Source organism: Cyanistes caeruleus, chromosome 1, assembly GCF_971803275.1.
Source record: "Cyanistes caeruleus chromosome 1, bCyaCae1.hap1.1, whole genome shotgun sequence".
NCBI lineage: Eukaryota > Metazoa > Chordata > Aves > Passeriformes > Paridae > Cyanistes > Cyanistes caeruleus.
Genome location: NC_141701.1, coordinates 41,583,357 through 41,597,408, shown reverse-complemented (window position 1 = coordinate 41,597,408; position 14,052 = coordinate 41,583,357). Strand labels below are relative to the sequence as shown.

At 41.1% G+C, this 14,052-nt stretch overlaps 1 protein-coding gene and 1 long non-coding RNA gene across 5 annotated transcripts in view; one reads left to right on the top strand and one right to left on the bottom strand.

Moving 5' to 3' along the window:
- Positions 1 to 4,948: 4,948 nt before the first annotated feature.
- On the bottom strand, positions 4,949 to 13,328 carry LOC147655455 (uncharacterized). 4 transcript variants are annotated; one of them, XM_086888400.1, is made up of 3 exons: positions 9,402 to 13,042; positions 7,033 to 8,530; positions 4,949 to 5,364 (listed from the first exon to the last, which is right to left on the bottom strand). In XM_086888400.1, exon 1 carries the CDS (start codon positions 12,953 to 12,955, stop codon positions 10,763 to 10,765), a length of 2,193 nt encoding a protein of 730 aa, XP_086744526.1. In that variant the 5' UTR covers positions 12,956 to 13,042; the 3' UTR covers positions 4,949 to 5,364; positions 7,033 to 8,530; positions 9,402 to 10,762. The 4 variants fall into 4 exon arrangements, with proteins under 4 accessions (XP_086744526.1, XP_086744531.1, XP_086744537.1 ...); XM_086888405.1 differs by lacking the exon at positions 4,949 to 5,364 and having other exon boundaries at positions 5,813 to 7,563; positions 8,489 to 8,530; positions 9,402 to 13,328; XM_086888411.1 differs by lacking the exon at positions 4,949 to 5,364 and having other exon boundaries at positions 5,813 to 7,563; positions 9,402 to 13,312.
- LOC147655454 (uncharacterized) overlaps positions 12,267 to 14,052 on the top strand; it is a 26,317-nt gene continuing 24,531 nt past the window's right edge. Inside the window, exon 1 of the long non-coding RNA XR_015286707.1 lies at positions 12,267 to 12,348. This is a non-coding gene — a long non-coding RNA (uncharacterized LOC147655454). The remainder of the gene's footprint in view (positions 12,349 to 14,052) is intronic.

Here is a 14,052-nt window from a genome sequence, read left to right as displayed (position 1 = left end):
AACCAGTTTATGCTGAAGAGCAGAAAACCAGAGGCTAGGACTAGGAGCAAGCTGTTCCATACATAGACCTTGGGAGAAAAGAACTCCTTTAAAGAGTCAATGCTCAGTGCCAGAGCTGCAGTATCAGTGTGCAGCCTTCACTGTCTCTCCATCCAGTAAATCACTTCTGCAAGTTTCTCTTCCTTAACATCTACCCAAAACTCTTGTGCTTGGGGGCAAGCTGTTTCACTGACATTGTCAGCTGTCATAATACAGGTGTGCAGTGCCATCAGGAGCACGCTGTCTTAGAATGGCAAGCCCTGTGGGTGTCACTGAGAGCTTTGTTCAGTATTCTCCTTCCAAATGTGTAGGGGTTGTACACTGGAACATGAATAACATCTGTTGCACTCTTGAGGTGTTGACTCTACAGACAACTTAGAAAAAGGATTGCCATTCTGCTGCTGGAATTTAATATATTTCAGCTGCCTATAAGACTTTGCCTTATCTTACAAAGTTGTTGCCTGTATCTTTATGAGCTTGGGGTGTTTTGACCTAGGTTAAGCTAGCTTTCTGTTCACATCTTCAGACAGGAATCTTTATTGATCCCTAGAAGCCATCTGACTGTGTAAGCAGTGCTGATTACGTTCTGCTATTATGTGTGTCTTGCCAAAGCTGGCTGCTAAAGAGTCTGTGTTAGTTAACAGTGCAGCACAATTAGCTGAACATATCTGTAGCACAGACAGGTACCAAGAATGTTTCTTCTTTTCAATGGATCCACTGCTCATATATCACAGTGCACACCAAGGTGAAGTAGAACCTTGATGTGCTAATGGCTAAATGGCTATGGAGCTATGCTCTAAAAGTGCATTTCAGCTCCAGACTATAATTCTAGTGCATGTACTCATTAGCTCTTCACTTAAGATATATCTGGCAAAAAATACCTTGCTACTTGAGATTAAGTGACCGAATAAACAAAACATTGATTTTTTTCCTAGCTTCACAGTGGTTCTGTAATTTCATCAATGCATGGGCAACTGTGAACTGAGCATTGCACATGTGCTTTATCCCATAGAATCATTGAAGCTGGAGAAGACCTTTAAGATCACCAAGTCCAACTGTAAATTCAGCACTGCCAAGTCCAGTATTAAATCCTGTCTCTAAGTGCCACATACGCATGTTTCTACGTACCTTCAGAGATGATAACCCATTCGCTTCTCTGGGAAGACTATTTCAGTGCTTGACAACCTCCTCGGTGAAGAATTTTTTCCTAATGATCAACCTAAACATGGCATAGCTTGAGTCCATATCCTCTCATCAGTTATTACCTGAGAGAGGAGACCTACCTTCAGCTCTTTTTACAGCATGCTTACAAGTAGTTGTAGGGAATGATAAGGTCCCAACCCCAGCTCCCTCAGACATTTCTCATTAGACTTGTCCTCCAGACCCTTTATGACATTTGTTGCTCTTCTCTGGGCACACTCCAGCACCTCAATGTCTTGTGGTAAGAGGCCAAAAACTGAACACAATATTCAATGTATTTTGCCTTGTACCTGTGTAATTTAAGAAACCGATTCCCCAAGTGTCCTTATAATGCACCTGTTCTTCCTCTTCCTTTGCATCTTCAAGGTAGCACCTTGACTTTAAGAATACCAAAAATTTACTTGTTTTATAGAAATCTACTGGCTTCTGTGATGATTTTTTCCTTTCACACAGAAGCTGATGACCTCTTTCAGCTTTTCTGTATAGTTATGTATAGTATAGCCCTTTGCTTCACTTCTGCTGTAGAAGTGTTTCTGGGCATCCCTTCCTGAGTTAATCTGGGGAAAGCTTAACTCAGGAGAAGCTGTGCAGCAGTTTCAATAAGGCAAGTATGCTTATTCTTTCGGGAACACTGAGGTTCATGTTCAGATGTGATAATGCCAGCAATAATGAAAACTCAAGTGTTTTCAATCTGTGGTCTTTCCTAGCTGAATAACCTTTAAAAAAAGCTGAAGCAAAAATGCATCAGGTTTTCTTGTATGTTCACTCCACTGAGTGTCCCAAAAGATTTTCAGGAAAAGTCCAGGTAATTGTTTAGGCATTCAACAAAACCCTCAAAAAGTATTGACATGACATGGAGTACCCTGTAGGAATTTGGATGGCAAATCTTGCCTACGTGAGCTGGTTGCTGTCTCTATAATCCATCTTGAGTGAAACAGTAGGCAGTAGGTAGGCAGTATAAATAAGGAGGAATAAAAGAGTGTATTGCATATAAGTGTTTTGTTTTCAGCCATGGACAGGGTTAATTTTTCACACCAGCAGTGAGAGTGCAGAGCCTGGAACCCTGTGCACAGGGCCAGGAACCTAATGTTATTCCATACTGTCTTAGACCATTGCCAGGGGTCCGGGAATTTCTCTGTTGCTTTCTGGAAGGGCTTTCCTTTCCAGAGCTGGAAAATTGTGGTGGGTGGGTGGAGGGTCTGTCTGCCATAGTTTCATTGTCCCAGGCCTGGTGATTATTTTGCATGTAAAACACACTCTCTTTGCACACTTTTGATATTAGTATTGTTGCTGTTATTTTCTCATCTTATTGCTATTTTCAGTAAACTGGTCTTATCTCAACCCATGATCCCTGCCTTTCGTGCTTTTAGCTGGCAGGGAAGGGAAAGTGAGTGGCAGTGGGAGCACTAAATTGGGGAATACCACGCCTAAACCAAGACAATGAACTAAAACTGATCTGCTAAAATCACTGTGGATCCAGCTGTAGATGTCTGTCACTTTAGAAGCTGAAGTGTTGTCATTCACATCCAACCTGACAATGATGTGCTAGGAGCTATTCAAAACCTACTCTAATTGGCCACCATCACTTAGTTACAGATTTTGTAGGAAGAGAAAATACGACTGCTTTCTGTAAATAGACTCATTGGGTGCAAAAAAACCCCTTTTATATCTTACAAACATCAGTCATATGAATTGTAGGTTAAAGACTAAAGTAAAAATATCAATTACATCTTTTTGACTGTTACTGTTTTGCCAACAAATAATGATAGTGTTCCAACCAAATGACAAAAAATGTTAATCCTCATGGAATGGTGTACATTTTTAAAATCAGTGCAAAGATCAGAAGAATGCAAGGATTATTGTCAGAATATCTGATTTATGGCTAGTCAGCATAAAAAAAGACAGGTTAAGAGACAGGAAAATTAATACATTATAGTCAAAGACACAGCAACCCTGAACAAAAGTTGATAATGGAGACAACTGCAAAGACCATAAGTCTTAGGGTACTGATTGATGGATGGGCCATTGGAGAAACCACTCAGGCGTACCTTTGCAGAGGTTGGATCAGAAATTTGTAGTTGAAAGAAGGGAGAGGAATAGGACACACAAGACTTCTCATGTGTTTCATGGGAAAGATTTAATTTACAGGATAGTGTAAAAGGATTGTGGGACTACATCTGCAGAAGACAAACATAGTTTGTCTTTATACCCTTTGGGCAATAAATATTTTTGCTGTCTTGAAGCTTAGTTGTTTTATGATAGATTGACTTATACAAACAACTCCTGAACAAGGTTTTTATCTGTTGTGATGAGCTCATTGCTGTTCTGTTTAGAGTAAATAGCATCATGTTTTAGGATATACAGTCCTTGCACCGTGTAAGCACTGTTCAGCAGTAATTAAAATTTTATTATCAACACTATTTTCAGCACTAATGCAGAACATAGCCTCATACAAGGTACTATGAAGAAAATCAACTATCACAGCCAAAACCAGTACACTGGGGTGTTAAAAGGAACTGATTTCTGAGAAAAGCTTTATTGAACCTTGAGACAATTAAAGACCATACTATCCCTCCAGACAAACCAGAAGGAATCACACCTGAGAGGTACCTGCTGCCTCTTTCCATAACAAGGTATGAGTCCTCTTACTGCAAAGCCATCTGACCTGTTATCACGGCTTTTTTCTGAGTACTATGCACTATAAAATGTGTGTGTGATATTCAGTAAAGTGCCCATTTTTTAGGCTTAGGTGTATTCCCTGAATTCACGCCATTTGGAGGACAAAAAAAAGTCAGCTAATATTCCAGCATCAGTTACTTAATTTTTTGTCTAATCTCTCTTGCTAGATTGATTAAAATGCAAATGGATTTATCTGAATTCAGGAGTATTAGCTATCTTCTGTTCTGCTGAAACTTTCCCAGGTTTTAATGTGGGCTCTCTTCTTCAAGTGGCCTAATAAGCATCTTAGCTCATGCTGCCCTGTGCTCATAGCAGCAGTTTAGTTCACTTTTCTCTTGCGTGAGGCCTGCAAGATCATGTGTCTCCTGAGCTGTTGTTTTAAGCAAAGCAGGGCTTGACCAAGTCAGCCAATGAAATGGGAAATGTTAGCAGGAGGTCAATCAGTTGAGATGATTATATGTACTATTTTCTGCAACTTTTCTTCTGGATCTGAAAAATTTCTTTTGTATTTGTCTACGTTTTCTTCCCCCAGCCACTTGCAGATAAACTCAGGATTCTTCTCAGTTCTGAAAATCCTTCAAGTCAAAGTAGTTATACAACACATAGAACAGAATAAAGAGGAAATTATATCATGGATTGGTTATGAAGCTTGTGGAGATCTTCACTTGAATCCCTAAGTACTGATAATGGTAGTGTGAAGCTGTATTCCTTGTTTTGGACATATTCCCAGAATGACCACTGTAAAGTGAGACAATTAAAGTCTTTCATCCATACAGGGTTTTTATGGACTTTGCATTTTCTGTGTTGATGGAATCAGTTTAAGACTTTTTGGTTATATGAACTGGGTCTTTGGACATTTGTGCTGTATTTTCTACCTCTCCCCTTGTCACACCCAAGTACCATTTCCATGTGTGAACTCATTACAATTCTGCCAGTTAGAGTGCAGAGGCCACTGATAATTAGCAGTACTGCCCAACAAGTCCCATAAATTTAAATGAGTAAGGATATAAAAATGCAAAAACTCACAGCATTTTTTCAAAAGAACAGGAATTTTATTCCAAGGCCTTTTTCATTCTCAACTAAGTTTTGAGAGCTACAAAATAAAATTTTCTTCTCTTTCTAAAAGCTCCATAATGATCTATATACACATTCTTTGCCCTGGTGTTTGTTTTATGAAGTTGTACAGGCTTCTACAAACCTATTTATGTCACTAGGCCCTAACTGAAGTGTGCATAGGTTGTATAAACGGAGTATAATAGGGCTCCTGGTTAGGAGAGATAATATGTCTCCTAACAATAAGTCATAGCTGACTTATTGGTTCTCTGCCTGATGAGAAGAAATAAAAATCACATTTAATGGTTGACTGCCAGTGGTGACTTCCAGGCTTTCTCTTCTTTTTAAAAAATCTGTTGTTATCGTCGAGTGTCAAGAGAGTCTTGAAGAGAGCTGTAAAAGGAAAAAGGCAGTCACTAACGCTACAGAAATTTAGGTTTGAAAATAACCTATCTGCCTATGGGACTGGGGGACTGAGAGTAAAACATGGTATTTCTGGGACTGAAGCTCATGTTATGTGGCTTTTGCTGTTTTTGTTAATAAATAATTTTCTTCACAAGTAACTATTAAAACAGAGTAAGAACCCAAGGCTTATTTTACTTGGGAGCAGAGTGCTCTTAAGGTGTTTGGAAGCCTGAAATGAAACAAAAGAAGATACATCCTAAGTATCAGTATTAAGGAGGTACAGCATGGAAAATATATTATGTTTTTTTTCTAAAATGCTTGCCTCTTTTTTCAAAAAAAGTATTTTTGTATTGCAAGCCCCAGCACTGGCTGTGATTTTCAGAGTCAGATGAGAATCTGCAGTAGCTGATGTGAAGAAAGACACATTGCACTTTGATGCAATCCAAAACAGAACTGGTTTAATGGGCAAAACAACAAACAGCAATCTGAACTTGGTACGGGGGTGCACTGAAAGGGCAGGGGCCAGGGTGGATACAGTATTTATACAAGGTAGGGTTAGGGTGGAGTTTTGAGGGACAGGTTCCAGTGGGGAAACACGATAATGAATACTTGTAACAATGAACTAATCATGGAACAAGGAACAAAGAACTTTCTTCACTAATTAACATAAAGGATGTAAATGGGGCCTTGCAGGTGAAATTTCTCACTCTCTAACCAAGGCAATTTCTCCTATGGCCTTAGGGGCTGGTCTTCAAAGGCTGGAGATGGATGCTGGGGGCGAGATCGACTCCCACATCTCTCCCTTTTTGTTTTTCCAATAAAGAAATGTAGATAGATTTTTCAAACATTTTAAACATACTTTTAAACAAAGAGGGTATGAGAACTAGGATTTTAACAACAACAAACACAACTAACAGAACAGTTTTGATGACAGAAATCATGTAGCTCAAAATGTTCTACCCTTGGAACAACCTATTAAGCCAATCAGCTGTTTCTGCTGTAGCTTGTTAACATCCTCTTTTAGAAGACTTGAGCTGTGATGGATTGAGTTACTATGATCATATAAACTCACACAACATAAACCCTCAAAGTCTTTGCAACCATGGCCATGGGCTAAAAGAAGACAATCAATGGCCACTCTATTCTGTAGGGTAGCGTGTCTAACAAACAGCTGTTACCTCAGTAAGTAACTCACTGAGGGAGACTGATGTTGCATTGGGGTTTGTTTGCTATGCCAGCACCTGATCCCACCCAATTCGCTTAAGGCTTTGGCCATAGCCAGCCATGGCAATAGCGTGGACATAACAATTTCTGTTGACTTACTCATAGGTAATTTTATCACTGCAATCTGCTTTGAATTGTGGAGTGGCTCTTTTAGTACAAACTAATTCATATGCTGTGGTTAGATTAGGTGCTAGCACAGGCAAATGTCCCAAGCCACATGGGCTGCCTTTAATTTGTGATGGTTTTGCGGGACAAGCCTTATCTCTGCAAATAAAGAAGATGCCAGGTGGTGATTGAATTGGGTGCAGACTGGACCAGGTAGGAGTATTAGTGATATAATTGCACCACAGGGTCTAATTTCTATATTATTATCTGGAGAAATATCTTTGAAAGAAATGATACATTTTTTTATAATAGTTCATTTTTACTGACCCAAATAGTTCTAATTCTTGGGGTACAGTTGATGCATGTGGCAATTTCTTTGTCCAGTGATCCCAGGCATCTACATGGTTAAGCTTCTAGATTTTAGTGCTTTGACCCCAAGTTTGCAGAGTAAGGATGGTATCCACCGGTACTGGCCACCCATCTGCAGGTAACCTGACTGGAGAGGTGGAGAAGGGGTTACTCAGGCTGGAAACTGAGAGACACATAGGCTCTTGCTTGGTAATATTGGCAAGAGTGACCTGTTCGTTTTGTTTCTGTTGCAGGACTATCCAAGGGTCACTTGAAAAGAGACTGTTGAAAAAGCTTAGGAGCAGGAACATGGGGCTGTGGGAGCTGAAAGAAATCATATTAGGTAATTTTGTCAGTCCGGGTTCTCTTGGTCTTGATCTGTGTCTTCTCCGTTATCTATTCCTTCTGGGTCAGGGGCTTTTCTCTTGACAGGTGTTTCTCCTCTCTGAAGGATGTTTTGATGTTTTTGAAGCTTCATGTTTTCTGCTGGCACCAACTTAGGTCTGCTACCTGTGGAGATATAAGCAAACCTCCTGCCCCAGGTAATGACTGGAAATCATTAGATTGGAAATCATGAGATCTGTTTGGTCTCCAGGTCCTTTACTAGCACTGGTGGATTTTAACTTGGCCTGAGATGTATTAGAAAAATGTTGATATATGGGTGGATTTGGCTCTATCGTTGAACTGCTTAGAAAATGAAAAACGTATAGGGAATTTGATAGCCTTTCTGTAATAGCCAGGGTTTCTATTCCCCCTTTTTGTTTTTCTAAGAGGTCTTTTAGGGACTTATGAAACCTCTCAATAATCAATTGTCCTGTGGGGAAGTGGGGTATTGCGGCAGTGTGTGTAATACCCCATAGCTGGAAAAAAATGATGGAGCCTCTGGGATATGTGTGCCTGCCCATTGATAGTTTTTATCTCTTGGGAGACTCCCAGGCATGCAAAAGTTTGAGCATAAAGCATTATGAGCTTTCTCCCAAGGATAGGCTGAGGCATACAGAGCTCCTGAAAACGTATCAACAGAAGCATGGATACATTTAAATTTACCAAAAGAAGACTAACGGGTGATGTCAGACTGCCAAAGTTGAAGATTATTTAGTCCTCTTGGATTGACCCCTCCCCAGGATAGGAACAGGGAGTGTCTCTGGCAGTCTGCACACAATTGAACAATTAACCGAGCCTGTTCTTTAGTGATTTTAAATGTTCTTGTCAAAGCCAGGGGATTTTGGTAGTAAAAATCACGACTTAATCTTGCTTGTTCTTAAGTTTTGGTAAGGGAGTTTGAAAGGCATTGTTAAGTGATTGGCCCTGGAATTTCCTTCTGTTATAACTCCAGGAAGGTTAGTGTGTGGGTGGATGTGGGAAACAAAATACAGTTCACTTCTAGAAGAGAGAAAAAAAGTTAATTTCCTAATTAAAATATAAAGTGGCTCACCTGGACTTTGTTTAATTAAGGAAGTTTCTGCTCTTTCAACAACTCTGGTAACATAAAATAAATAAGTTACTAAATTAAGGGGCAAGGTAAATTTTGAGGTAACTCTTACAACTGTAGCCAATTCAATGATTTGTGGGGATCCTGATACTAGTTTAACATCAGATTCCCATTGGAGAATTTTGGGATTAATCCAGATAATTGCTGATTTTTGAGTTTTTCCCGAACCATCAGTAAAAAACCGTAATTATTACATCAGTAATAAAACGTTATTGCCTCCAATGGTGTGCTACTTCAAAGGGGTTTTGAGATCAAATTTAATGAAGTATGAAGTAGCTTATGCTTGGGAAAATAGATTGAAATTTGGTGTGAAAAGTTAAGTAAAGCAAACTGTAAGTGTTCTGATCCTTGTATGAGTCATTCAAGATAAATAAACATAGTTGGCAAATAATTACAAAATCTTTTCCTGAAAGGGTAAACAATCAAGAGTAGGCTTTAATGATTAGCTGCACCATTATCTCAGGTGATGTTGTAATGGTCTTTTTTGGCTGATATGGAAGAAAGACCCACCCTAAAATTTTCAGTGGATAAGGCACATTAATGTCCCATTGAAATAGTTTATATATAAACTATTATATATAGTTTATATATAAACTATATATATAGTTTAGGATTATTTCCTAAAATGGCAAGGAGAAAAGGTAAAGTAGAATTATAACAATAAACCGGCCTTTTTTGAATAGCTTGCTCAACCTTTTGTAGCAGAGCAACTTTTTCACCTCCTGCAATGTTCCCTCTAGAATTAAAATTAAAATTAAATTAAATTAAATTTAAATTAAACCCTTCAACAGTTCAAATAGGGAGGCTAAATTCTCATTGTTAATCCCCAATAAGGATCTAACCCAATTGATATTACCTAAAAGGTGCTGTAAGTCCTGTAGGGTCTTTGGGTTGTTATTAATCTGAACCATCTGAGATTTAACTGCTTGCTCAGAAATTTGTAACCTGAGATATTTTCAAGGTGCAGATTTTGGAATTTTGTCCTCTGCTACAATAAATCCAGCTGTTTTAACAGAGGTGATAGTTGATTGAAAAACTTCATGTAAGGAAGTGTCATCAGCAGCAGAAATTAAAATATCATCTGTGTAATGAAAAATGATTGCCTCTGGATGTTCTTGGTGAATCTGAGAGAAAATTTCTGCTATGTACATCTGGCATATTGTGGGGGAATTTTTCATCCCTTGGGGAAGAACCATCCAATGAAAGTGCTGTAAAGGCGACTGTCAATTAACAGAAAGGAGCAAAATGTGCAGCATCCTGAGGATGAAGAGGGCTATGAAAAAACAGTCTTTCAAATCAACGGTAATAATTTTCCAATCTTGAGGTACCACAGCAGATGAGGGGACACCCAGTTGTAATGCTCCCATATCCTCAATCACATCATTAATCCTTCAAAGGTTTTGGAATAACCTCCACTTGCCTGGTGTCTTTTTCAGGATGAAAACAGGGGTATTCCAAGGACTATTTGTTGGAACTAAATGTCCTTTTTCTAGCTGTTCACTAACCTTTTTAACACAGCTAATTTAGTTTCAGTAAGGGGCCATTGATCAACCCAGATTGGGTGATCATTTTTCCATGTTAACTTCTGGGGTCTTTACACTTCAGTGAAAAGTGTAAAGTGAAATCCATCTCCACTCTCTCATCCACTCACCATCATCCATTCTCTCCCCACTGGCAGAGAATGTCTCTGCCTCATAGGATAATGGGGGCTTTAACAATAAATGGTTTGCTTGCAGCTATTCCTCCTTCTGGGCCTTTAAAGTTAACAGAGTATATGCTTCTAAGGCTGCTACTGCTACCACCAATCCCCGAGAGTCCATGCTTAGGGTTAAAGCCCGCTCAGGTGGCCAGTGCTGTTTATTTATTACTGTAACGTCTGATCCTGCATCAGTCCAGTTAAAATGACCTGCTTACCATACAGTTATAAAGTACATGTTAGTTTTGGCCAGGGTCATCTTATTAGCTGTATACACACCATGAGCGAGGATGGGTCTGGGTTATTCTCTGGCAACAGAAAAGCTTGTGCAATAATTAAACCTTTGGGAATAAAACCAGGAGGGCACATGGCTAACACAGTTAATTCTTGGGAAGAAGTAATGGAAAGAACAGAAAGTAAAATAAAAAATCCCTTGGTTGGTGAACAAGTTATGCATAAAATGAGAAATTCCCGTGGGTCTGGTTAAGATCCCAAGAATCTGTTTGAGATGATGTGCATCATTACTGAGTTGACAGAGGCCAGCTCCACTCTGGTACCTGGTGGTGCATCTGCAGGGAAGTTAGTGATGACGTCTCGTAGGACAGGGCTTCCTGGTTGCCGATGGTTCCAGGCACAGGTGACAGGGAGACTTTTGTCATTGTGCATCGCTGCCCCACACTCAATTTCCCACTTCCCTGGAAACGAAAAACCTTCCCCTGCTTGAGAGATGGTTTGTTATTTAACTGATGCTTACATCTGCAGGGCCTAGCGAATGGCCTTCTCTTGGTCTGATTACAATCCTTTTGCCAATGCCCTCGGTCCCCACAATTAAAGCAAGGTTGGTTTTGTGGATCTCGAGAGCTGTTCTGAAATGTTGCTAAAGCTTGAGCAAAGGCTTGGGCTTGGATGTTTGCAGCGTATCCAGGGGTTACCAGGCGATCACACGCTTCAACCATCTCGGGTATTGTAGGCTCTGGGTCAATGGGTAATGTACGTAATACCCTTCTGCATTGTTCATTAGCATTTGCCACAGCTAATCTTCTGAGCAGCTCTTCTTTTGCCCTTTCAAGCAAAATTTGCCTGTCCAAGGCTAATTTTAATCGGTCCAAAAATTTTATATATGGTTCGTTTGGGCCTTGGCGAACATCTGCAAAATCAAAGTCTGGTCTAGAGCCATATGGGACTTGGATCATGGCTTTCCTTGCAGCCTCTTTAATTTCATTTAATATTGGCTGTGTTAAAACTGCAGCTTGGTCATCACGGTCACTATGAGCTCCCTCCCCAGCAATGTGCTCAATGGTTAATTCCCTCCATGCCTGATCCCCCTGATGGTCCTGCAACATTTGATTAAGTAGTCTTTTCCACCCTATCTCCCACAAGGTGTATTCAGTGGCGGACAGGAGCATTGCCATTATATATTTCATGTCGTGTGGTATTAGGACGTGAGCTGCTAATGTTGCTGACATCAGGTTTTGAAAGCGTGGTGATTGCCTTCCACACTCCTGTGCAGCCTTGCACAATTCCTTTACCTCACCATAGGCAAGTGGTTCCCACTCAGAAGCTCCCCCTCTTCTATAGCATAGTGGGAATGCTGACATTTTTGATACCAGGCCCCACTCCCCTTCTTTTACTGCAGCCTTCCTAATCATAGCCCATGGATCTTCTCGGGACTCTGGAAGGTGTAGGTTTTTGAGGTGTGAGTTGGAGGAGAAGGAACTATGTGACACAGCAGAAAGCTCTTTATTTGAATGAAGCTTATGCATGTGTCGAGGCTTTGGGCTAGGGTGTGGTGTTAGTATCGTGGGCGCCGCCATCTTGGAGGCGGGCCCTTCCAGAACGCATGTGGGAGGTGTTCCGGTTTCCCCAGAAGGGGTGTGGCTTAAGGGGCTAGTTCCTGCACCCAGAAGGGAGGCGTGGCCTTCCCCAGAGGAGGCGTGGCCTGCCCCAGAAGGGGCGTGACCCAGAGTGGAAGGGGTGGGCCCTGAGGCAGAGTCTTGGGACGGGTAGGAGGAGGCTGGAGGGTGCCCAGCGGCCATTTTAGGTGCTAGTTGGGAGCATTGACTTGCTAGAGCCTTGACGCCATTTTGTTTTGCTACAGTGCATGTGGGTAAGAAAGTAGAGAAGATAGGAGAGTGGGGACAAGGAATGCACAAAGGATCAGGGTACAGGGAGTAGGGAGGACTTGAGATAACTGGGTCCTTGTTATCTTGAAGCCCATCCATTGGAAAGTCTGAGGGGCTGGAAGGGAAGGAGCACGAAAGGGGGAGAATAGTCTGAGATTTCTCCTCGGCTACCAGTTCCCCTGCCTTTATGCAACACTTTGTATTAGGGCTCCGCTCTCGTGTTCCCACCCCAGGGTTTGGGCTAAGGGTAGAGGTAAGGGGATTGGCCATCTCAGTCTCTTTTGTTTCTTTTGTATGTATTTTCTGGTCTCTCTCCTCGGCTCTCAAAGTCTCGTAGACGGCTCTAAATGCAGGTAGCAGTTCTGCTGTTGCCTTGTCTCTTTTTGTAGCAAGGTCATATAATTTGGTGCCAACAGAGTCCCAGAATTCTGATTTATACACCATAGGTGCTGTAGCATCTGGAAAGTTCTTGAAAGCCCATTTTACAATATCCTTTAATTCCTTTTTGCCAAATTGTTTTTCCTGAGCAGCCAATTTGAACTTAAAGGTACGATAAACATCCTTCTCTGCCTGGGACAGAGCTGATCCCATCAGGAACTGGGTTAATTAAGGATTTGGGAAAAGTGGGTATCACAAGCTAGCTGAACTAAAATGGCGAAGTGAGGCTGGGGACTTGAACCCCAGGAAAAATGAAAAATAACTCACCAGGTAGTGAGGGGTGATGGTGGCTTGTCCTGCCTTCCCAGTGCGTGGCTGGGGACTCAAACCCCAAGGGGACACTTACTGCAAGTCCCAGCAGTGGCTGTGATTTTCAGAGAGTCAAATGAGAATCTTCAGTGGCTGATGCAAAGGACGGGCACGCTTTGATGCAATCCGAAACAGAACTAGTTTAATGGGCAAAACAACAAACAGCAATCCCAACTTGGTACGGGGGTGCAGCAAAATGGCAGGGGCCAGAGTGGATACAGTATTTATATAAGGTAGGGTTAGGGTGGAGTTTTGAGGGACAGGCTCCAATGGGGAAACATGCTAAAGAATGTTTATAACAGCGCAATGAAAATGCAGTAAAAATTAACTAATCATGGAACAAAGAACTTTCTTGACTAATTATCATAGAGGATGCCCATGGGGCCTTGCAAGTGAGATTTCTCTCACTCTAACCAATTTCTCCCACAGCTGTAGGGGTTGTTCCTCCAAGGCTGGAGACTGATGCTGGGGGCTGGATCAACTCCCACATTTTTCCTGTCTTTTTTTTTCACCATGAAGGAGATATGCCCATGCCATGTAGACTCAATGGTAAACTGTATAACTCCTTATTTTGATGTAGTGAAAATACATCCTTAAAATCACATTTTATAGGGATACAAGAAAATTAGTGTAAAGCTGTTTCTTTTAGCCAAAAATATTGGTCCATGTTTGAAGCTCTGAAATACTAAAAAATCTGTCAGACAGTTTTGGTGTTATCTTAACTCCAGCTTTTTGTTTATCTGACCTGTGAGTTTTTCCATTATATATCATTAGTTGCACACCATATTCTTGAATTGGATGAGAGCACTCTGTTTGCCCTTCAGACTAATTGGTCTGCCCTTCAGTGGGGACTTCACAGAATCACATAATTGTTAGGGTTGGAAGGAACCTCGGTAGATCATCTAGTCCAAGCCCCCTGCCAAGTCAGGGTCACCCAGTGC